General features: G+C 40.9%; 1 protein-coding gene across 6 annotated transcripts in view; it reads left to right on the top strand.

Moving 5' to 3' along the window:
• Nucleotides 1-19,196, top strand: part of cfap70 (cilia and flagella associated protein 70) — an 80,797-nt gene extending 61,601 nt beyond the window's left edge. For 3 of the 6 annotated variants that reach the window (XM_033040334.1, XM_033040332.1, XM_033040336.1), the window contains 9 exons: nt 593-763; nt 6,904-7,053; nt 7,924-8,096; nt 9,414-9,566; nt 12,419-12,589; nt 13,531-13,620; nt 14,523-14,624; nt 16,936-16,983; nt 18,680-19,196. In XM_033040334.1, the coding sequence (XP_032896225.1) occupies nt 593-763; nt 6,904-7,053; nt 7,924-8,096; nt 9,414-9,566; nt 12,419-12,589; nt 13,531-13,620; nt 14,523-14,624; nt 16,936-16,983; nt 18,680-18,760 (1,139 nt within the window). In that variant the 3' untranslated portion in view covers nt 18,761-19,196. The remainder of the gene's footprint in view (nt 1-592; nt 764-6,903; nt 7,054-7,923; nt 8,097-9,413; nt 9,567-12,418; nt 12,590-13,530; nt 13,621-14,522; nt 14,625-16,935; nt 16,984-18,679) is intronic. The other 3 variants (XM_033040331.1, XM_033040333.1, XM_033040335.1) reach the window with 3 other exon arrangements.
• Nucleotides 19,197-24,660: the final 5,464 nt, after the last annotated feature.

The following is a 24,660-nucleotide window of genomic DNA, read 5'->3' as shown; positions in this document are numbered from 1 at the left end:
AAGCCCTCCAAACTAACTGAATAACATTTAAGCAATGATTTACAGATGTTTAATTGTCTCCCCGGTCTCCGGGGAGGAGGCAGCCGCTACCTCTTCTGGGCCTCTTCCATTGCCAGTAGTATAGACCTGGGTTGACCGTGCGTCGTTTCGGGTCAAGTTTGGCGCCAAACGCGAGCTTTGGTGTGCAGACGACATCCTGGAAAAAATGTCCGGTTTTCTGAGCTTTTCGGTTTCCGGAACTCCGGATAAAAGGTTGTGCACCTGTACTGCAATTAATCAGCGGGTCTGGATAGAACTGATGAAAAAACATTGATCTGAAATTTTAATTCTGTTTGACTTTCTGATTATTTGCAGCATTTTCTGTTTTACTTGCTTTTCAACTGTTTTTTAAAAGTAGTGATATACATGAGTAAATTCTCTAAACAAATATAGCAAACAGAATCTGATACTTGCTAAAGGAAGAGCAAAAGATTGAAAGTTAATTCTTACGGCTATTAGATTTTGCCATCCCGTCCTATATTTTCATTATTTGAAGTATTAATAACATATAGCAATCAGATTCTAGCTTTTAATGCAATCATTATATATTCAGGATTGTTCTATGAAAGTCAGGAACAGACAATTCTAGCAGAAATGGCCTTTTTGGAGGCAAAAAAGCTTATAATGGCAACTGAAACACCGAAAAGGTCTCAGGATGAAGTGATCGTGAACACGGCAAAGGAAACCAAGGTTCCAGAACCTGAACCTGAGGATGACAAAAAAGGTAAAATAACAGTTAGTTTGCTTGGTGAATGTTATTAGAACCCATGCACTACCAAATTATATGTTGGTGGGGAGGAGGGGAGAAATGGGTGTGCATGAAAATGGCCTAATTTGATTTTATGTTTCATATTCACTTCAGTTTGTATTAGATTCAGTCCTACGGAACATAAGGTATGCTAAGGGATATAGAGAAGTTCAGTGCCTAAGTAAGAATAATATTAATGGAGTGTAATGTAGAATTATTCAGTTTGAACAGAAGGATATAAAAGCTGAATATTTTTTTGATGTTACCCATGTGTGTTCCTGTGCTTTGGTTGTTCTTTATCCAAGTCATTTAAATACATCACATTTAAATGTTTTAACAATAGTGATCCCAAGGATGTTAGGGTACAAGTTGAGGTAATATCTTTAAAAATCAAGGTTAACTAGTTGGACTCTGACTTAGTGGAGACGTCATTGCCTGGCACTTTTGTGTTGCATCTGTTACTTGCCATTTTTCAGCTCTTGCCTGAATTCGACTGGTTCATAGAGTCATAGGTATTACTGTTTCATTTCCTCCTCTCATAATGAAAGGAAGGTCACATGATTGGGCCCAGGTCACTATCCCGAGGAACTTCAACATTGATATCTTGATGCTGGGAAACACACAGGTATCCTCCTGTGTATGGTGTAAGACTCCGACCATTGAACTGATTTCTCCTTTATATCTATTGACCACTTTTGCCAGTGTTTCTTGATGACCCATTCAGTCAAATGTTGCCTAGTTGTCAAGGGAATCACTCTCGCCTCACCTCTGGAATTCAATTCTCTGCTCATAATATGAAACAAGTCTGTCATGGAGTCAAATAGCATGGAAATAGGACCTTCAGTTCAATGTCTGCTGACCAAGATGTCTATCCAAGCCAGTCCCATTTGTCTGTGTTTGGCCCATATCCCTGTCTATGTACCTGTCCAAATGCCTTTTCAACATTGCAATTGTACCTGCCTCTACAGCTTCCTCTTGCTACTCATTCTATTACCCTCGATGTGCAAAAGCTGCCCCTCATATCCCCTTCAAATCTTACCCCCTTCACCTTAAACCCATGTCCTTTAAATGCGGTATATCCCTGATAAAGCATTGTGACCATCCATTTTATCCATGCCTCTCATGAGTTTATATATCTCTGTAGAGTCACCCCTCAGTCTCCCAGAAAAAAAAGTATTGGGCTTTCCAACCTCACTTTATAACTCAGGCCTTCCAGTCCCAGTAACATCTTGGAAAATAGTTTCTGTTTCGTCTCCACCTTAATGACATCTCACCTATACCCGGGTGACTCGAACTATGCATAATATTTCATGGTGTTCCCACCAATGACTTGTACTGTTACAATTTGACATCCCATCTCTTGTACTCAATTCCCTGACCGATGAAGGCAAGGTTGCCAAATCCAATTTTTACCACCCTTCCACCTCTATCGCCACTTTCAGGCAACTATGTACTGTATACATAGTTGCCTGAATACTGTATACATACTGTATACATAGTTCTCTCTGCTCTATAACACTCCCCAGAGCCCTTCCATTTACTGTGCAAATCCTATCCTGGTTTAACTTACCAAGTTATAACATTGTGGCGCAGTGGTAGAGTTGCTGCCCTACAGCGCCTGAGACCCAGGTCCAATCCTGACTATGGGTGCTTGCCTGTATGGAATTTGTACGTTCTCCCCGTGACCCTCATGGGATATCTCCAGGATCTCCGGTTTCCTCCCACACTCCAAAGACGTACAGGTTTGTACATCAATTGGCTTGGTATAATTGTAAATTTTTCACCAGATGATACAAAATTGGGTGGTATTGCAGATAATGAAGATGGTTATGAAAAATTGCAGCAGGATCTTGATTGGTTGGTTAGGTGGGCTGAGGAATGGTTGATGCAATTTAATACAGAGAAATGTGAGGTGTTGCATTTTGGGAAGTCTAACATGGGCAGGACCTACACAGTGAATGGTAGGCCTCTGGGGAGTGTTATAGAACGGAGGGATCTAGGAGTGCTGGTACATAGTTCTTTGAAGATGGAGTAACTCAGTGGGTGAGGCAGCATCTGAAAAAGGGTTGCGACCCGAAACGTCACCCAATCCTTCTCTCCCGCTGAGTTACTCCAGCATTTTGTGTCTATCCTTGAAAATGGAGCCGCAGGTAGATCGGATGGTCAGAAAGGAATTTGGCATATTGCCTTCATACAATACAATACAATACAATACAATACAATTCAATTTATTGTCATTTGGACCCCTTGAGGTCCAAACGAAATGTCGTTTCTGCAGCCATACATTACAAAACGAAAAGACCCGAGACACAACACAGTTTACACAAACATCCATCACATCGCTGTGATGGAAGGCAAAAAAAACTTATCTCTCCACTGCACTCTCCCCCCCGATGTCAGAGTCAGAGTCAAAGTCAAAGCCCCCGGCTGGCGATGGCGATTGTCCCGCGGCCATTAAAGCCACGCCGGGTGATGCAAGGTCGCGCACCGGGTCTAGTTGTTAGAGCCCCCGGCGTGCGCTCGCAAAGTCCCGCGGCCATTCCAATCCGCGCGGGGCGATGGTGGAAGGCCCCGCTCAGGTGCTCTTCAACCCCACAACTCGGGCGGGAGAAGTCGCCGTTGCGGAAGCCCCGAAAAGCGGTCTCCCAGCAGGGACCCGCGGGCTCCCGGTGCCGCATTCCGCCAGACCCGCAGTTGCAGCCTCCGAATCTCCGGAGGTCGGGTGGCAGCAGCGTCCACCACAGCTCCACCCGCTCCGGACTCGGCCAGCCCCGTGACGGTGAGCAGTCGGCAGCTCCGCAGCTGGAACCCCAGGTCGTTCCTGTTGGAGGCCGCTCCATGTTGCAGCCCCAACGACAACGGAGACCCGACAAATAAAAGGTCGGGTCTCCCGTGCAGGGGAAAGATTTTAAAGTTGTCCCCTCCCCCCCACCCCACCCCCACCCCCACACACACATACCCCAACAAAAAAACAAACAAAAACTACATAAAAACGAGACAAAAAATAAGAAAACACAGACGGACTGCAGAGGCCGCTGCTGACGAGAGTCGCGCCGCCCACCGAATCTCATCAATCAGAGTATTGACGATAGAAGTGGGAAGTCGTGTTGCAGTTGTATAACCCATTGGTGAAGCCCCATTTATGTCTATCTATAACAGTATTGTGTTCAGTTCTGGGCACCATATTATAGGAAAGATGTTGTCAAGCTAGAAAGGGTACAGAGAAAATTTACAAGGATGTTGCCAGGGCTAGAGAGTCTGAGCTATTGGGAGAGGTTGAGTAGGCTGGGACTCTTTGTTACAAGGGAACAGGTTCAAAAATATGACTAGTAGAACAGAAAAAGGCTCACTCGTCTGTTTAGTTACAAATCAATTTTATTGGCAAGAAAGAGAACAAAAACAATACTTGGTATGCGTGGGGTCCGTTTTACAGCAGCGCACCTCCCTGTCTCTCTGCCTCCGTTCCACGGTGCTGATCGCGACTCAGCCCTTCGGTGAACCCCTCTCGTACATGAACTAATTTATGGCTTACTATCGCCTTCCTTTATACAGGTTTAAACAAAGCACTGTCGGCTTAGTGCATGTGAATTTAAACAAAGAGCTGTCAGCTACAGCACTATAGATTCTAAATATAGCGCTACCAGCCGCAGCGTAATGGACTTTAAATATAGCGCTAATGGCCACAGGGCTATGGGCTTTAAACATAGCGCTATGGCCATAGCACTATGGGTCACAAACTAACCACAATTCACATATAACACTCCATTCCTTGGAGCGCAGGAGGATGAGGGATAAACTTATAGAGGTGCATAAAATCATAAGAGGAATAGACCAGGTAGATGCACAAAGTCCCTTTTCCAGAGTAGTGGAATTGAAAACCAGAGGACAAAGGTTTAAGGAGAAGGGGAATAGATTTAATAGGAATCTAAGGAGTGACTTTTCCACCTATGTATGGAACAAGCTGCCAGAGGAGGTAGTTGAGGCAGTGACTCGCAACATTTAAGAAACAGTTGGACAGGTGCATGGATAGGTCAGGTTTATAGGGAAATGGGCCAAACGCTGCCAGGTAGGACTAGTGTAACTGGGACATGTTGGCCCGTGTGGGCAAGTTGCATCAAAGGGCCTGTTGTCTCGCTGTATGGCTTTGACATTATAACTCTAAAATAGTTATAGATAGATACAGGGCAGTTAAAATTCTACATTGGAGGAAAGCCAAATTTTTAGGGTATCAGACAGGCAATCGCTCAAGTTGATTGGAGCAGGTTGTTTGACGTAAAAGTCAGGAAAGTGGGATATTTGAAAAGTGTTCCGACAAAAGTCCAGGACATGCATGTTCCCGTTTGAGTGAAGGGCAATGCAGGTGCACATAAGGAAGACGTAGGAAATTGAGGATCTGGTCAAGAGTAAAAAGGAGGCATGGGGCAGATATAAGCAGCTGGGTTTGTGTATCCCTGTAGGAGTTTCAGGAATGGAGGAGCAACCTAATAAAAAGGAAAACAGGAGGGCTAAAAGGAGACCGGAGATGGCACTGACAGATAACATTAAGGATAATCCCAAGTGAGTTCATCAGTACATAAAGGGAAAAAGGGTAACCAGAGAGAGAGAGAGAGAGAGTGGGACCCCTTAAGAATCAAAGAGGTTAACTTTGTTTGGAGCCACAGGAGATGGGTAAGGTCCACAATTAATATTTCTCCTTTGTTTTTACTGTGGAGAAAGACATGAGGACTAAGGAACTTGGGGCAGTCAATGGAAGTGAGAGTAGTTAGTATCACAATCGAGGAGGTGCTGGAAGACTGGAGGGTGGCAAATGTAGTGCCTCTATTTAAAAAGGGCTGCAGGTAAAAGCCTGGGACTACAGGCCAGTGCAGTCAGAACGTACTAGAGAGCATTTTGAGGGATAAGATATATATGCATTTAGAAAGACAAGGGCTGATTGGGTATAGTGAGCATGGTTTTGTGTGTGGGAGGTCATGTCTCAGAAATCTGAGTTTTAAGAAGATGTGACCAAAAAGTTAATGAGGGCAGAGCTGTAGATGTTGTATCTATGGATTTCAGCAAGGTATTTGACAAAGTTCTGCAGGATAAGCTGGTTTGAAAAGTTAAATCCCAAAGGATCCATAGACAGATAGCTGAATGGATAGAAGATTGGCTTTGTGGGAGGAAGCAAAGGGTGATGATGGAAGGTTACTTCTCAGATTGCAGGCCTGTGACTAGTGTTGTGCCTCAGGGTTTGGTGCTTGACCTGGTGCTTTTTGTCATCTATATCAGTGATTTGGAAGAGAACATACAAGGCATGATTAGCATGTTTGCAGATGACACTAAATTGGGTGATATTGTAGATACTGAAGATGATTGTCAAAAATTGCTGCAGGATCTTGATCAGTTTGGCAGGTGGGTTGAGGAATGTTTGATGAAATTTAATACAGTGAAATGTGAGGTGTTGCATTTTGGAAAGTCTAACAAGGGCAGCACCTAAAGAGTGTTGTAGAGCAGAGGGATCTAGGAATGCAGTTCCTTGAAAGTGGCGTCACAAGTAGGGTGGTGAAAAAGGCTTTCAGCACATTAACCTTCATCGGTCAGAGTATTGAGGAAAGAAGTTGAGAGGTCATGTTAAAATAGTATAAGACATTGGTGAATCCACATTTAGAGTATTATGTTCAGTTTTGATTACCAAATGTAGGAAAGATGTTGTCAAGCTTGAAAGGGTGCATAGAAGATTTATAAGGATATTGCCAGGACTCGAGGGTCTAACTATAGGAATATTAGAACAATTAAGATAATGTCAATGAAATGTAAAAAATCATTTGAAGGATTGACACTGTTTTCCCAACTGGAAAAAATATATACTTTCAGATGACTGATCTTTGGAATTTTGTAGCAAGGGTATTCTGGCTGCTCAGTTGATGAGTATATTTATGATCAAGATAACTTGGGAATCAAGGAATTTGGAGATATACTGGGAAAGTGTTGTTGACATTAATATTCTGCAATCATTATTATGAGTGATGAATAGGATCAGAGAACAGTCTGGTTTGTTGCTACTGTTTTTTATGCCATTTTCGTAACATGCATTTTGTTACAGGTTATGAATATAATCTTGTTTGCGTCTTCATTAGATTCACAAGCTGTTACAGAGGAAATTAAACCTGTAGTTCCTGACACCGGTAGCTTACAGTCTGCTTCAACTGCAGTTGAGGTGCCTCCAGAAACAATTCCAGACTCTGAATCTACATTCAGCCAGATAAGGAAGACATCTTTTGAAATAGGTCTGAATATATTTTATTTCTCTTTCACATTCTCTAATTTCTTATCTTTAATACCTCGCCTTTTGAGAGATAGGAATTATGCCCTTTTATTGTGCATTCATCCAGAATTTAAGAATGTACGATCTTTGGTGTAAAATTCAAATATAATCCAAGGGCATGCAATTTGAATATGGCCTGCATCTGAGTACTCAGATTTATTTATGTCTGTCCTGATGTGGACCTGACACACACAGGTTGGTCCCATCAAGCTTGAGCCAGGTCGCCAGTCTAATCACAAGCATCAACCTGGCTGGAATGGCTGGCTCCTTCTAATTGCAGAATCAGCACTACCTGGCAATTAGGATGACACCATGCATTGGAATATTTTTCATTTACTATTTCCTTTGGCTTTAATCCTCAAGCCTTATATTATGTTATTTCTATTAACTTAAAAGTATAACTTTATTTACAACATTAAAACAAAACTTAAATTAATATGGTGGCCCCAGGAAGCACTCTAACTCTTAGTATACCCACCAGTCTTGGAGACCTTGAATGAATCAATGGACACTGTGTGCTCTTTCTCTTGGCACTTTGGCATGAAGCAACCTCATAAGTGGGATAGACAGTTTATGTAAGCAAAGAAGAAAAATAATTGTGGGAATAAAGGAGCATATTCTCCCAGCTATTTCTCCTACACTCCAGTCTTGTCATCTGAGCATTTCCCTCCACAGATGCTGTCCCACCCACCGACTTCCTCTAGCAGCTAGTTAAAAGCTGTTTTGTGAAGTCCAAATAATTAAAAAATGAATAGATGTTGCTCCAGATTCAAATCAAATACTTCATGACGAACTGTCAAATATTACATAATTGTTAATGTTCTACTTTTAGTAGAAGCAAAAAAAGTTATTGATGCCGTTGAAAGTCCCATATCACCAAAGCAACAAGAAGAGCCAGTACCTGTTCCAAAAACTGTGCAGCCACGAAAAGAAACTACATCTGTATTAACAAGAAGTATTTACATGCAAACAGCAAGGTTTCTATTGGACGTTAATGCATTGCAGGTTAGTTTCAATTGTTCTTTCAGAAAGCTTTCTTGTTATATGGCAACCTATTACATTTTGGAAATAGGAGTATATTAATTTGTCACTGTTACAGAGAGAGAATGGTTTGGGCTACAGAGGCAATCAAAACAAAGAAAGAACTTACCTAGAATTTACCTGAGCGAGGAAGCTTGGCAGGTCTCCAGGAAACCCTAAGGTTTTGTTACACAATTTCATTGAAATGCATTGTATTTGCTGGCCCCCTCTCACTGATCAAACTTCCACTGTGGCATTCTTTAATTCCTAGAATCCAAACCACGTCCTGTGCAGTGCCACATCTATGTTAGTATCGATCCTGGGGGACACTCCAGAAAAAGTCAATGATTTATGACGAGCTTATGCTTATTGAGTTAGAACTAAGTCAATAAGTATAAGGAGAAAGCTTGCTATTCATAATTGGGTAAAATTGGTTCCATGACTGTATCAATGAGATGGTTATGAGGAGCTGCAGGATCCCATGCTTGATGATGAATACTTTCTGTTTTCTTAAGATGTAAGTTCAAGTAATTTAGCTTATGTCCTCAAATATATTGTTGAGTTTACAAAATGTCCAAATGTATACTGTACATACCTATCAAAGGATAAGTGTTAACATTGCAATTATTCATTTTTAAAAGTAAACAAACGTTTGGAAATTTGGAGAACTAACAATAATCCATAATCATCCTTAAGATTTGGGATACATGTTTTCATTTGCTCTGAAAGCGTACAGCAGACATTCTGTGAATTTCCAACATCATATTTTCTGGGGTGGTTCCATCAGAATGAAAATGTTGGAGCCCTATTGCAAAGTTCGTCAAAGGCTTCCTTGTAGCCAAAGATTTTTACAAAGTAGGATTTGAAGGACACCTAACTTTAATCACCCACTACTTCCCTTCAATATTGTATGAATGTCCAAGTCTATATTTCGGGAAGTGTCGCTTACAAGTCTGTGATCTCTGACTTACCACTCATTCTAGTGGACCAACAAAATGGTTTCACAAGCTATGAATTCCTAGTAATGCTTCACTAACACATTATTATCAATGAATTTATTTTCTCTCTCTCTCTCTCTCTCTCTCTCTCTCTCTCTCTCTCTCTCTCTCTCACACACACTCTGTTTCTCTCCCTCTCATTCTCTCTCTCTCTCTCTCTCTCTCTCTCTTTTTTACAAGCTTGTTTACTCTCACTCTCTCATTCTCTCTGACTCATTCTCTTTCTTTTTCACTCTGCATTAGAAGTCTGCCAAATTAAGATATGTCCACAGCAACTCATGAAAACTTTTCTTCTTCTTGTTAGTTTGTATCCAGAGCTTTGGCACATGAGGTGATTTGCACAGAAGGTGGGTTAAGCTGTGAATATCACGTGGTTCTGGCTCGACTTTATGTACAGCAAGGGGAATTAGGAAAAGCAGAGGAATGTATTTCAGAAGCAGGACGAATCAATCATCAGGTAAGTCAGTAAATTAAAAGAAAGCAGTGAAACCCTGACAATTTGTCAGATAAAAGGTCTTGAATTTCCTTTTAAGTCAAATGGTACTGAAATTTTCAGCCAATCTATCTAAATTTGTCGATGGAATTGAATAATATTTGAATAAGAATTGGCTGAATTTATCTGCATCTTGCATCCTCTCCCTCACTCACTATTGCAACATCACCATTAGACTGGACTGCTGTCCTTCATCATGAAAACTGACTCTTGGGATGTAATGGACTAATCTGATTTTACTGATAGTTTTGTAGTTCAATTCATCTCAGACTTTTATGCAAACTTGGCAAATGCTAACATTTGAGACAAATAATGCCTGAACGTAGACAAAAATGCTGGAGAAACTCAGCGGGTGCGGCAGCATCTATGGAGCGAAGGAAATAGGCAACGTTTCGGGCCGAAGCCCTTCTTCAGACCTTCAATAATGCCTGACATCCACTCACATTTTAGGCAGCACTTGACCTCGCAGGACCTCTCAGATGTGGAGGCTTAATTCATTTAGCTCTCTGCAATAGAAAATATAAATCTGACTGGCAATGGCTAGCCCTGGCATTGGGTTGGCTTCAGAATAATCCAATGCTTTATCTTTCTTACTCCTCGTCCTATTATATTATTTTCTAGGACAGATGCATGGTCATTCAAGGGCCAACACAGCTAATTAAATTTTTCAATCACAGGAGTAAGTCGTTTGCCTAAAAACTGAGTGCACTAAGACTAGATACAATTCAGAAACTTAGACTTAGACTGTACATAATTATTTTCCATGTAACTATGCCAGAGCAGTATTTGTTAAATGCAGGAGACTTGCATGGTGGAGGTATCCCAAATGAGTATTTAATCTTATTAAATTCCTTTCCTATTTGAAATATGTTAATTAATCTTGTTGCTGCATTCAGATACTCCTGGTGTTAGTGTCATACAGCAAGGTAACATGCATTTCAACCCAACTCATCCATGCCGACCATGATGCCACATCTAAGCTAATCTAATTTCCCCATGTTAGGCCCACATCCCACTCAACCTTTCCTGTTCATGTACATGTCCAAGTGTTTTGTAAATGCTGTTATAGTATTTTAAAGATCTTTCCAACTTTCTGCAGTCCTGGAATCCTGAAATTCTCCCCCTTGCATCATGTAAGTGAATTTGATACAAGCTGGATGAAACAAGGAGAAATTAAGACAGTTTAAAGTTTTTTGATACTCCTATTTCCATAACCATCAGGTTTCGGACCCGACCCAAACCAACTTGAATCCTATAATGGAACACTAACACACTTCTTGTTTTCTAATTGTACTTTGCACAAATGTCTCATTTTTTGCACACTTTTTCTTTTCAAGGCTCGCAGAATTCATGTGTACTTTATGATTTTCTGTGTTGTCTGAGACTGTGTCCATGATTTTCGTAATACCGGTACCTCATCTTACTTGTGCATAAAGCAACAATCTCAACTTGTCTACTTGACTATTGGTTGCACTAAAAATGTTCTGTTTTTGCCTCCCATCAGCATTATTGCATAGAGACAATCTTGTAAGTTATTTGTCAGTAATGTTTACTTTTGTCAATATTGCCTTTTCAATTCAATTCAATTCAATTCAATTTATTGTCATTTGGACCCCTTGAGGTCCAAACGAAATGCCGTTTCTGCAGCCATACATTACAAACAAATAGACCCAAGACACAACATATTTTACATAAACATCCATCACATTGCTGTGATGGAAGGCCAAAAAAACTTTTCTCTCCACTGCACTCCCCCCCCCCCGATGTCAGAGTCAAAGTCAAAGCCCCCGGCGGGCGATGGCGATTGTCCCGTGGCCATTTAAGCCACGCCGGGTGATGCAAGGTCGCACACCGGGTCTTGGTGTTAGAGCCCCCGGCGCGCGCTCGCAAACTCCCGCGGCCATTCCAAGCCGCGCGGGGCGGTGATGTAGGCCCCGCTCCAGGAGCTCTTCAACCCCGCAACTCGGGCGGGAGAAGTCGCCGTTGCGGGAGCCCTCAAAAGCGGTCTCCCTCCAGGGACCCGTGGGCTCCCGGTGCCGTCCGCCAAACCCGCAGTTGCAGCCACCGAATCTCCGGGGGTCGGGCCGCAGCAGCGTCCACCACAGCTCCACCCGCTCTGGACTCGGCCAGCTCCGCGACGGTGAGGTGAGTGTCGGCACTGGAGCCCCCGGTCTTCCTGTTGGAGGCCGCTCCTCGTTGCAGCCCCAACGACAACGGAGACCCGACAAAGAAAAGGTCGGGTCTTCCGTGCAGGGAGAGATTTAAAAGTTACCCCCAACCCCCCCACACCACCCCCACCCCCCCACAAACATACCCCAACAAAAATAACAAAAACTACATTAAAACATAGACATAAAATAATAAAAACGCAGACGGACTGCAGAGGCCGCTGCAGACGAGAGTCTCCTCGATCTCGAGGTAAACTTTGAAAATATCTCTAATATTCAACAATTCAATGCAATTGGATTATCCCTCGTTCTCAGTGTCCATATTTTCAGATATTATACGTAAACATTTTATTCCAGTTTTGTCTGTAAAGCCATTACCTTGGTAAAAACATATTTTAATTTATTTTATGCTGCTTTGGAATCATTATATTGTTTGCACTGTATAGTTAATCTAGCACATTTTCTCAGGTGTAACCAAACTTCTTGATATAACAGCATCACCGAAAACCAAATGTTGATATAAATTAACTACACTGTGATGGTTGCAAATAATTTGCAAGCCTTTGTGTCAAACTGTGCTTCTAACATTTCTTTACTGTTTGTAGAAAATTAAATTTTTTCTCAACAATTATAAATTTCTTATTTCAGAATTCAGATCTATGGGCTTTACTGGGACATTTAAGCTACATGAAAGAAGACTATGCTGAGGCTAAGGAACATTATGCACGCACACTGTGTTATGTCGATGATGCTTTTGACATGCATTGCATCTGCTTGAGACTAGGATCCATCTATCTCCAGGAAGGCGAGGAGGAGTCAGTAAGGACATTTTAATAATTACCCAATTTTGTGGAAAATATAAATGAACGAGAATCATCAAAAGTCAATTATTGCATAGAATGGGCTCATATGACATCTTTATTTTTCTTTTTCTTTATCGATATAACTCAAGCAGTCAACTGCCACCATTCCTTCTGTTATGGTCCGTTATAATAAGGGTTCATAGTAAATGGACTATAGAAGAGGCACGATGAAAGTTATTGCAGTGTCACTATAAAATTCTCTCGTCCGGAGCGTTTGGCTCCTCGCTACTTAGAATTCCTTTCATTTTTCTCTGTGTATCTCTGTCACCCTGTCCCTAGTCATGCCCAACACCAAATGTATCGATTTTCCTACAATTCCATCAGTCTTCCTGAACTGTATGGTGCACTCAATGGAACTTACCATTACTTTATTCTTGATGTAAACTGTCAATTTTTTCTGATTATTTCTTGGTGCCTGCCACTTTATTAACCTCAAATATTCCCTCTATTTTGAATTTGCCTCTGTAACTGGGATGGCTACCTTTTCAGCATCTGAGGCTCACAACTACATTAAATACTGCCCAACAAAATGATGACAAGAGATGTAACAAGTCATTCCTAGTTACAGAAGGGTTACCTTCCTGTGAACTGTTCATAACCCAACCGATTTGTAAGTTAGAAATGCAGCTGCAAATGTTGAGGTTTTGGAGCATGACCAGGCACTGGCGGCTGCGAACCTTTGATACCCCACATTAGAAAATGCAGCCGATCCATCCCCCACTGATTCCAAAATGTTTATTCGCGTGTACAAGCCATACATACTGTAGGTCAGCATTCGGCTGGGGAGAGTCTGCATGGAGATTACATACTACCAATATTATAATGAGGTCTCATTTACTTTTATTGTTTAAATAGATTTGTAAGTCATTTAATTATCGTTTCTGATTTGTTTTTCAGTATAAATCAGCCAAATCGGTCTACCTCTTTGCTAGTGAGAGAGCACCATCCTGCTTGACTTGGCTTGGAGTTGGCATTGCCTGCTATAGGGTAAAAGTACCCGTTTGTGAATTATTTTGGAATGGGAGGAAATGCTCAGTGAGCTGCCTTCAGGCTGAGTGTTAGGGAGTGTTGCCATCCTTGATTCACACACTGAACATGATACAGAAACTCATCTCACGTTGGTTAAATTTCCCTTTAATTCTGAGATAAGAGAGTAGTGGAATCAATTTGTCCATTCTATCTCGTCGGATGGACAAAAATGAGAATGGAGTTGATGGGTGGAGCTAATCTGACTATTAAGAAAATATTTTTATTTTTCAGTTTTAAAGTTGATAATCTCAAATGTTCCGATATTAATTTTTCTAAACTAAACTAATTTCCATCTGTTATGGTTTGGTCCTTTACATTTGTTTTGTCTTTTTTGTTCATAATTACTTTGCAAATATCTAAACTATTTAATAAAATAAACATCCACAATAAAGGAATGTTCACATATAAAGGTTTTCTGTTTTTCTATCCAGGTTCAATGAAAAGTTATGAGAATTCAATTTTGGTTAGTTTGGCAATGTTCTAAATATGTAGCTAGGTTACTCACAATATTTTACAATCATAAAAGGACTTAAAAAACTAATCAGAGGATGGGGTCTAGAAGGCCACACCTTGTGACTGAAATATAATATAATCTAATTACATTAATTTGTATTTGGTTTCTCACACCGTGATACATTATATATAGGAGACAAATATTGGAAGGAACTATTTGAAATTAAATTAGATTTTTGAAATTTAAATTGAGATAAAATAAAATTAAGTAACCTTTTTAAAGAATTGGGAAAGCACATTTTAAATATATGTTCCAATGGCTCAGAATTGAGATCAGTTACCTCTATTTTAGATGTTTCTTATGATCAAGTAAGAGATTAATTCTGTTCTTTCTTACATTTACTCAGCTTGATGAATTGAGGGATGCTGAAGATGCTCTGTGTGAGGCAAATATCCTCAATAATTCTAATGCAGATGTCTGGGGCTATCTTACATTGGTATGCCTAAAGGTATGGGAGAAAGTTATTATTGGAAATGGCAATGATTTTGTATTGTAACAGAAATAATTTTATTACTTACATCCCATAAATCTTGGAATTTCACTTCATAATAATTAATCAATGAAGCACTGGCTCTTGTACTATTGAGTATATTATACTTTATTATTCTCATAAAGTTCAGGTTTGTGCGGAGTGGGTTAATTTCATGTGGGAACAAATACTCTATAGTTTCAAATCGGTTTAATACAAGGTAAGAAGATTACGATTTCCAGTCCTACCTCCAATTTTGAAAAGTTAATGTGACATTCTGGTGCAGTAGAAAGTTCTTGTCAAGTGTTAATTGTGCCAAGTTTGCACATTCCCTCTGTGCCCGGGCACATTTCCTCAGCTGCTCCAGTGACCTCCCACATATAACGGATATTGCAAATTATCCCTCAATGTAGGTTATTAGCACAAAAACACAACCAAATTAATCTCAATTAGCTATTCCTCAATTCACTTGCCCAGCTGATCAAGATCACACTAATTCTTGATAACTATGTTCACTCCCGGCACCTCATGAATGTCTTAGTGATGATTCCTATATCTCAGCCAAGATTTCTATAATTTTTTCTGTAAATTCCCATGATTTTCCTGGGATATATTCTGGAGATTTATCAACCTAGTATATTCTAGGATGTACAACACTTCCTCAAGTGTAGAATAGATTGTCCTCAAGACATCTCCATTAACTTTTCCAAGTCTCCTGGTCTTCATGTATTTCTCCGCTGTAAAAAGCGAGGAGCAATTTTCATTGAGGACCTGACTCATTTCCTGCAGCTCCATGCATAAAATGTGGATCCTGGGGATCCCTATTCTCCCTATTCTAGTTACTCTTTCCCCCTTAATCTATATAACTAAAAGTCTTTGTCTTGTTTGTGTCTGTGTATGTGTGTGTCAATCTGGTTAATTCCTATCTTCTTCCAAAAGCTAGGCCACAACCTTCCCATTTTCACACATCCTGCACACATTTTTCCCATGGTGATGATAAACATCTTCCCGTTGCGTTTCCACCTATATTTCCGGTTATTAATCGTTGAAATTTAAAAAACAGCCAGATTTCTTCAAACTCACCCATTTTGGAAAAAAAAAATCCAAGTGATGTCACAATGCACTCACAAAGCAGGATGGGCCACTCCGGGAGGGAGGGCCACTCCCGAGCTCTAACTCCCCCTCCCCCCTCCCCCCCCTTCGTCCCGTCTCCCCCTGTGTGGCCGCACTGTGACGGGCTGTGGGTCGGCAGCGCCCACACACAGGGCCGGGTGGAGCAGGGCCACGGCTCTGGGCAGCGGACACACAGGGACACAAACCCGGCAACGTCCCTGTCAGTTGCAGCAGAGTTGGGGACAGTATGGTCCCTCCGCCACCCAGAGTCACTGACCACGCTGCACCGGACCCCGAGCCCTACACATTCACCCCCTCGACCCCCGGACCCCGACCACCACACCGGGGTGATTCACCCGCCCGACCCCGAGGGTAGGGGAGAGGAGCCTGCTAATTGGACCAATTAGTTTTTGCGATGTGGAAGGAAACCGGAGCACCCGGAGGAAACCTACAAGATCACACTGAGAACACGCATAACTCCACACAGACAGCATTTGAGGTTAGAAACGAACCCAGGACTTTGGCATTATCAGGCAGCAGCTTTACAAGTTCTGATTTTATTGAAGATCAAAATCTTTATTAGTGTTATATTTTTCTAATGTTCAGGTGAAATAGACTGTTTAAGAAAGAGACACCATTTCATTTAAGGATTTATTTAAGGTTTTATTCTGTTTTGTCAATACTAATTATTCATATTCAGCAGAGAGTATTTTTACTTCTCAGGAAACAATTGAAGATAAATTCTGATAATTCTTCAGCTGGAAGTCCAATCTACCATTGAAATTAATAGAAATCAATATTAAACAGGCTCTGCCTACACCACGCAATGAAAGCAAAAATTGGCCCGTTTTAAAATATATCTCAATTCCTGTCTGAGGTTTTTGATTACTGAGCAGTTCTTGCTTTTTTAAGAAAAATCAAATATGAATACATATTGGTTTCTCTAAATTTCACTGATGATCATAATTAACTTTTTTGTAGTGATTTATTTTTGACTAAATACAGGACGTAACCATTGATTTTTTTAAATTCAGATAAATTATTCTGTATTTTACCCAGTGCTCTAATTTATTTGGAAAGAAGGTAATGGAAATATTCAGATGCAGTCCAGAGTGCAAACATCTGTGTCCTAACTGAGTATGATTTCATTAATTTAATTCAATTTTCATGATTTCAGACAGGGAGAAAACTGGAAGCAGAACAAACCTATAAATATGCAATAAAGGTTAGTTTCACCATTGAATTTGTTTGGATTTTCCCCTTCATTACAAGTTTATTATGTAAAACCAAAGGATGGTAAGAAGGGTGGTTTCACATGGGATGGTGTGAAGATGTCGAAGGCCGTTTGGCAGAAGCGGATGTTAGTCTGAAGAACTTGAGACTTTTGGGATAGAAATTCATGTTGCTTTCTGTGAAATCTATTTGTGGAGCTCTAACAAATGGGCGAGGGCTTAGTGAATACAACTCGTCAATATTTAACATGGAGAAGGTTGTGGAAGCTATTAAGTTCAGGGGATGGAGTAATGATATCCTACAGCATATCAACGTAACAAAGGAGGAGCTGTCAGAGGTCTTCAGACACATAAATGGTTAAATCCATGGAGTCTAAAGAGGTGTAACCTAGAATGTTCAGTAAAGGAGGAGATTTCTGGGGCCATAGCAGGAAATCGTGATTCATATGTGAGATATGAAAAATACGGAAGGTTAATGTTAACTAATGTTGCATTATCTGCCCTGATGCAGTCGTCAATGTAGCAGAGATATAGTTCGGGGATAGAGCCTACCTCCTGCACCCATGCAGAACTCATGGACTTCATTAACTTCACTACTAATTTTCATCCCGCACATGAGTGTACTTTCTATATCTGTCGTTTCCCTTCCTCTGACTCAGTCTGAACAAAGGGTCTGGACCTGAAACGTCACCTATTCCTTTTCTCCAGAGATGCTGCCTGACCCACTGACTTACTCCAGCTTTTTGTGTCTACCTTCGATGTTAACCAGCATCTGCATTTACTTCCTTCATAAGGATGTTATCTGGATTGGGGGGCTTGAGTTATGTGAGATTAGCTAGTCTTGATCTGTTTTCCCTGGAGAAATGGAAGCTGACAGGTGACATGCAGAGGTATATAACATTATGAATGGTATAAATAGGGTAGTTTGTTTTTTAATCTAGATGTCAAGAGTTTAAGGTGAAAGGGAAGAGGTTTAAAGGGGATTTGAGGGATAAATATTTCACAGGAAGAGTAATTGGTATTTGGAATGAGCTTCCAGAGGAAGTTGCGGAGGCTGGAACAATAACAACATTTTAAAGATCACTGGATAGGTACTTAATTGAGCATTGAGTGGTATTAGTAGATAAAGGCATGATGATTAGCATATATATGGGGAAGGTTGTGGAAGCTATTACATTCAGGGGATTGTCAAGGGATATAGTAGGATTGTCACTGAACCATCTGCAAAAATGAACTTCATTGTACTTGAGAACATGTGGCAATAAAGTACCACTGAACTATTGAAATCAATTTTCATTTAGTCTCATCATATCTTGGAATTGTATATTTCTGAAGAGTTTGTATATGGAAGATTTTGCCAATGATAAAACTATGATAATGGATCCAAAATGCTATGAGTTGCTCTGGTAGACTCCCATTTTGACTTTCCAATGAACTTAATTTGTTATTAGGGCTTGCGATTTTTCCAAATATCCCCATCAAAAGTAGTCATTCCATTTCCAAGAGGAGGATTTCCAGAGGAGAATTAAAAGGTTGACCTGACTGCTGCGCCAATCAGGCCAGCTCTTTAATAAGACACACAGATTTAGGATTAGCCCACATTAAACTGAAGAATAGCTTAAATCAGTTCATGAGGATTGGGCAGAAAATTGACATAAGATAATTTGTAATCTATTCTGTTTTACATAGTTACACCTTGAAGATAAACAGCTTCTTGATGAGATTCATCAGCTGCAGCAAACTCTTGGTTTTGGAAACCCTACATTCTGAATCCGTTGATATCATTCAGACCTGGAATGGCCCTGTAATTCAACACTATGATAATCAACACATTTTTTTGTACCTATTACTTTTATAATACGTTAAAAGTTGTGATTTTGGTTCATATGTAGCCTGACTTACATATATATACTAAAGTATATCCTAAAAACGAATACTTGTATTCAGGCATAAAAGCTAAATTAAACAGATTTTGAAAATGTTACTCAAGTCTGCTGCTATTTATGATGACCTTAACTTTTTGTAGTCTTTCCGCTACTTTGTTGTTTTGTTGTTTGGTACATGTATGTTAAATTTCATTACATGTGTTTCTCTTAAGCTTTGGTTAAACCGTCAGTATTCCACCATCGGAATGCTAGATTGTAATTCACATAACACAGCAATAAATTTTGCCATCAATAAAATTATTTTGCTTTCTTCTAACATATTCATTGATTCTTCATTGGTTACTCAATGTACAACACAATGCCCTTGAAGCATTTAGTGGAGGTAAGGATTCTTGCATTTTATATCAAACTAGATTTACCAACTTTAGCTACTTGTGACAAATGGACCTCCTTGTGAGGAAGACACATTGAACAATATATCCCCTTTGCTTCTTTGAATTTCATTAATGATGGTTCCATAAATATAAGTAGAAGTATCCATCAACCCTTATTGGTTACATCGAACATAAGTGATATTTTAAATAAAAAGAGTGGAATTCTATTAGATAATCCTATCAATATGGTAATCACGGTGCTGTTATTGTGCTTGTTCAACATTGATTTTCATGTTGTATTTTTATTTTAACTTCATGCCATTACCTGACTTTATTCCTATCTCAGTCATCCTTCACTATTGTGTATCCTTCACTATTGCTTTAGTTATAACATGATCACTTTATTATCCCAACAAATTTCTGAACAGATTTCCACATTCCCCTGCCGCAGCTTTCCAACTTGCACCATGTCTCCCTCAATTGTTTCTCTGACGCTCAATGACTCACATTAATTCCAGGTAAACCATCCCTCAAATTTTGAATTCTCATCTTTGTATGTAATACCTCAATGGCCTCCACCCACTTTATTTCTACAATCCCCATTCATACATTCTCTGTTATACTTCAATCCTGATCATTTTTAATTGTCCACCTTTTGGATTTTCCACTTTCAAGGCAATAAGACCTGGCATTACATTTTTTTAATTTCTCTGCCTCTCCTTCTTCTTAAGTCCTTCTCTACTTCTGCAGTCATTCTGTAATCCATCTTCTATATTGACGAAAGCTCCGACCTCAACGCCATAACCCCTTCTAAACTCATGGAACTAGGAATCAGCATCCCCCTCTGCCACTGGATCCCTGGAATCTGACCACAGATAACAATCAATGAGGATAGTGACAACAGCTCCTCCACAACAATTCTCAACACCAGTTCCCCGCAAGGATGCATTGTCAGTCCCCTACTATACTCCCTCCGTCTATGATTTGCAGATGGTGGACCGGATCACGAACAACGGCGAGATGGAGATAAAGGAGACAGAGAACTTAGTTACATGATGTCGGGCCAATAATCTCTCCCTCCATGTCAGCAAGACAAAGGAGCTAGTTACCGAGTTCAGAAAGCGTGGTGGAGAACATGTCCCCATCAGCATTAATGGTGCAGAAGTGGAAATGATTGAGGGCTTCAAGATCCTTACCCTTATTACCTACAATCTGTCACGGACCAACCACACTTCCTCCAGAGACTGAAGAAGTTCAGCACATCTCCAATGGCTCTTACAGATGTTTGCAGATGCACCATTGAAAGCACACTGTTGGGTTTTATCACAGCTTGCGTTTGGAACAGCTCTGCCCAACATCGCAACAAATTGCAGTGAGTAGTAACGTAGTCCAATCCATCGCACAACCCAGACCTCCCACCATTCACTCCATCTAAAGTTCACTCTGGCTTGGAAAAGACTTGTCCCATCCCGGTCATTCCTCCTTCTCACTGCTCCCATCCAGCAGAAGTTACAAAACTGTCTTTGGAGGGAGGAGGAGAACTTCTTCAAAGTAGGCATACCTTGAGGAGATTTCGCAGTGGAGTAGACAAAGTGTTTAAGAAGGAACTGCAGATGCTGGAAAATCGAAGGTAGACAAACGAGGTTTCGGCCTGAAACATTGCCAATTTCCTTCGCTCCATAGATGCTGCTGCACCCGCTGAGTTTCTCCAGCACTTTTGTCTACAGCAGATGTTACAGATGCTCGAAACACCTCCAGACTCAGGAACAACTTCTCCTCCTCTGTTATCAATGGTCCTTTCATAAACTAGGGCACTGTCCGATTCATCTCTACCCCATTGATGCTATTGGACTTTGCCTATGGAACTAATGCATTAAAATGCTTAGAATTTTATTCTGCAATCTATATCTTGCACTTTGCTCTGTTGTACTTAAATTTGACGATTGTATTTATCTGATGAACAATATGTCCATGTAAATGAATAAATTCTAGCTTGGTAGTGGATATTTCATAACATTACTGTTGTTAAAGAATCATGATTAAAAAAGGGTTAATGCCACTGGTATTGGGGAGCACCATTAAAGCCAACTACACTAAATATGTTAACGTAGTAATCAGAAGAGTTAACAGGCCCGTGAATTTTCAGTTTTTAGGTTTTTTTGGTCACAGCAGACTGAAATTCAACCCTGGATACACCATGAGTTGGAAGCATTCAAGGTCATCTCTTAGTTGCACAAAAGGTGAGATACTATATACATTGCAAACTGCTATGAGAATCCACTAATAATAATAGGACTGAAGTTGTACAAAATTAACACCACTAGTTTAAATGAAGTCAACTATTTTTCATCCTACTTCATCTTATTTTTTTCGTTGCCCAACACATTTTGTTGCTCTTCAAATAGAACAAAACCACAGAGGAGCTCTAAATTGTCTGAACTCGGAGTGCATAATTACATCAAACACTTAAGATAGACACAAAAACCTGGAGTAACAACGGGACAGGCAGCGTCTCTGGAGTGAAGGAATGGGTGACGTTTTGGGTCGAGGCCCTTCTTCACGAAGCTGGGGGGCAGTGTTAGCTGTGAGGAGGATGCTAGGAGGCTGCAAGGTGACTTGGATAGGTTGGGTGAGTGGGCAAATGTATGGCAGATGCAGTATAATGTGGATAAATGTGAGGTTATCCACTTTGGTGGCAAAAACAGGAAAGTAGACTATTATCTGAATGGTGGCCGATTAGGAAAAGGGGAGATGCAACAAGACCTGGGTGTCATGGTACACCAGTCATTGAAAGTAGGCATGCAGGTGCAGCAGGCAGTGAAGAAAGCGAATGGTATGTTAGCATTCATAGCAAAAGGATTTGAATATAAGAGCAGGGAGGTTCTACTGCAGTTGTACAGGGTCTTGGTGAGACCACACCTGGAGTATTGCATACAGTTTTGGTCTCCTAATCTGAGGAAAGACATTCTTGACATAGAGGGAGTACAGAGAAGGTTCACCAGACTGATTCCTGGGATGGCAGGACTTTCATATGAAGAAAGACTGGATAGACTCGGCTTGTACACGCTAGAATTTAGAAGATTGAGGGGGGATTTTATAGAAACTTACAAAATTCTTAAGGGGTTAGACAGGCTAGATGCAGGAAGATTATTCCCGATGTTGGGGAAGTCCAGAACAAGGGGTCACAGTTTAAGAATAAGAGGGAAGTCTTTTATTAGGACAGAGATGAGAAAATCATTTTTTACACAGAGAGTGGTGAATCTGTGGAATTCTCTTACCACAGAAGGTAGTTGAGGCCAGTTCATTGGCAGGATTTAAGAGGGAGTTAGATGTGGCCCTTGTGGCAAAAGGGATCATGGGGTATGGAGAGAAGGTAGGTATGGGATATTGATTTGGATGATCAGCCATGATCATATTGAATGGCGGTGCAGGCTCGAAGGGCCGAATGGCCTACACCTGCACCTATTTTCTATGTTTCAAACTGTTAAGGATAAGGAAAACGAGAGATATAGATGTGAAGAGATAAAGAACAATGAATGAAAGATATGCAAAAAAAAGTAACGATGATAAATGAAATAGGCCATTTAAGCTGTTCATAGGGTGAAAATGAGAAGCTTGTGCGACTTGGGTGGGGGAGGGATAGAGAGAAAGGGAATGCCAGGGCTACCTGGTGAGATAAATCAATATTCATACCACTGGGCTGTAAGCTGCCCAAGCAAAATATATGCTGTTCCTCCAATTTGCATTTAGCCTCACTCTGACAATGGAGGAGACCGAGGGCAGAAAGATCTGTGTGGGAATGGGAAGGAAAATTAAAGTGTCCAGCAACTGGGAGATCAGGTTGGTTCACGCGGGCTGAGCGAAGGTGTTCCGCGAAACGATCACCCAGTCTGCATTTGGTCTCGCCCATGTATAAGAGTCCACATCTTGAACAATGGACACAGTAGATGAGGTTGGAGGAGGTGCAAGTGAACCTCTGCCGAACCTGAAACTGTCGGGGTCCCTGGACAGAGTCGTGGGAGGAAGTATAGTGACAGGTGTTGCAGCTTCTGGGAAGGGATGTTAACCAGGGAGTTGCAGAGGGAACGGTCTCTCCGTAAGGCGGAAGGAGGTGGAGATGGGAAAATGTGACAAGTGGTGAGATCCCGTTGGAGGTGGAAATTTTGGAGGATTATGTGTTGTTATGCAGAGATTCACTTGCACCTCCTCCAAACTCATCTACTTTATCCGTTGTTCAAGATGTGGACTTTTATACGTCGGTGAGAACAAATGCAGACTGGACGATCGTTTTGCAGAACACCTTCGCTCAGTCCGTGTGAACCAACTGATCTCCCGGTTGCTGAACACTTTAATTCTCCTTCCCATCCCTGCACAGACCTTTCTGTCCTCGGTCTCCTCCATTGTCAGAGTTAGGTTAAATGCAAATTGGAGTTGCAGCATCTCATATTTTGATGGAGCAGCTTAAAGCCCAGTGATATGAATATTGATTTCGCTCCACTTCCGGATAGCCCCAGCATTTCCTCTCTCCATCCCTCCCCCAACCAAGTCGCACGAGCTTCTAATTTTCACCCTGCAAACAGCTTACAATGGCATGTTTCCTTTGTCATAATTACTTTTTTGCATATCTTTCATTCATTGTTCTTTATCTATCCACATCACTGTCTATATCTCTCGTTTCCCTTATACCTGACCAGTCTGAAGGGTCTTGACCCGAAACGCCACCCATTCCTTTTCTCCAGAGATGCTGCCTGTCCCGCTGTTACTCCAGTTTTTTGTGTCTATCTTCAGTTTAAACTAGCATCTGCAGTTCCTTCTTACAAATGAAACACTTAAGTGGAATATGGGGGGGTTGCACGTAAGGTCATTGGGTCAAAGGGCATGATGCACGGAGCAGCTCAATCCATGTGGAGGACATGGCAGCCTATGGCATACACTGTTAATACACAAAACACGTACTTTCTTACCTGTTAAAACACCAAAGGTCAATTTTTGTGTTGTAAATAATTGTGGAAATCAGGGTAACCATGAGAGACATTTATCTTACTTCAGAATTCCAAAAGTGAAGGGAAATGATGGTAGAGAGAAGCGAGAGCTGAAGGGACAACAGCTAAAGTGCTTGGCGAACATTGGCCGTGCAGATATCAAGATTGAAAATATTGGGAATTATCACATTTGCTCACTGCATTTCATCTACAGTAAGGCCTTATTTATGTTTTTTCTTGATTCCTTTGGTATCTAAAAAGAAGTGATAAATCTGGCTGTAAAATTTTAAAATCACCCAATGATTCTCAAGTGGGATCTCAGGAGAGAAAGAATGGGTGTCGTTTCGGGTTGAAACCCTTCTTCAGTCTGAACCACTGAGGGTTGAGGGCCAGGACGAGTGTTGATGATGAAGTGGAGGTGGCATAGG

The sequence above is a fragment of the Amblyraja radiata genome, chromosome 22, assembly GCF_010909765.2.
Source record: "Amblyraja radiata isolate CabotCenter1 chromosome 22, sAmbRad1.1.pri, whole genome shotgun sequence".
NCBI lineage: Eukaryota > Metazoa > Chordata > Chondrichthyes > Rajiformes > Rajidae > Amblyraja > Amblyraja radiata.
The sequence above is the reverse complement of the archived record's forward strand: the minus strand, read 5'-3'. Positions and strand labels throughout refer to the sequence as shown.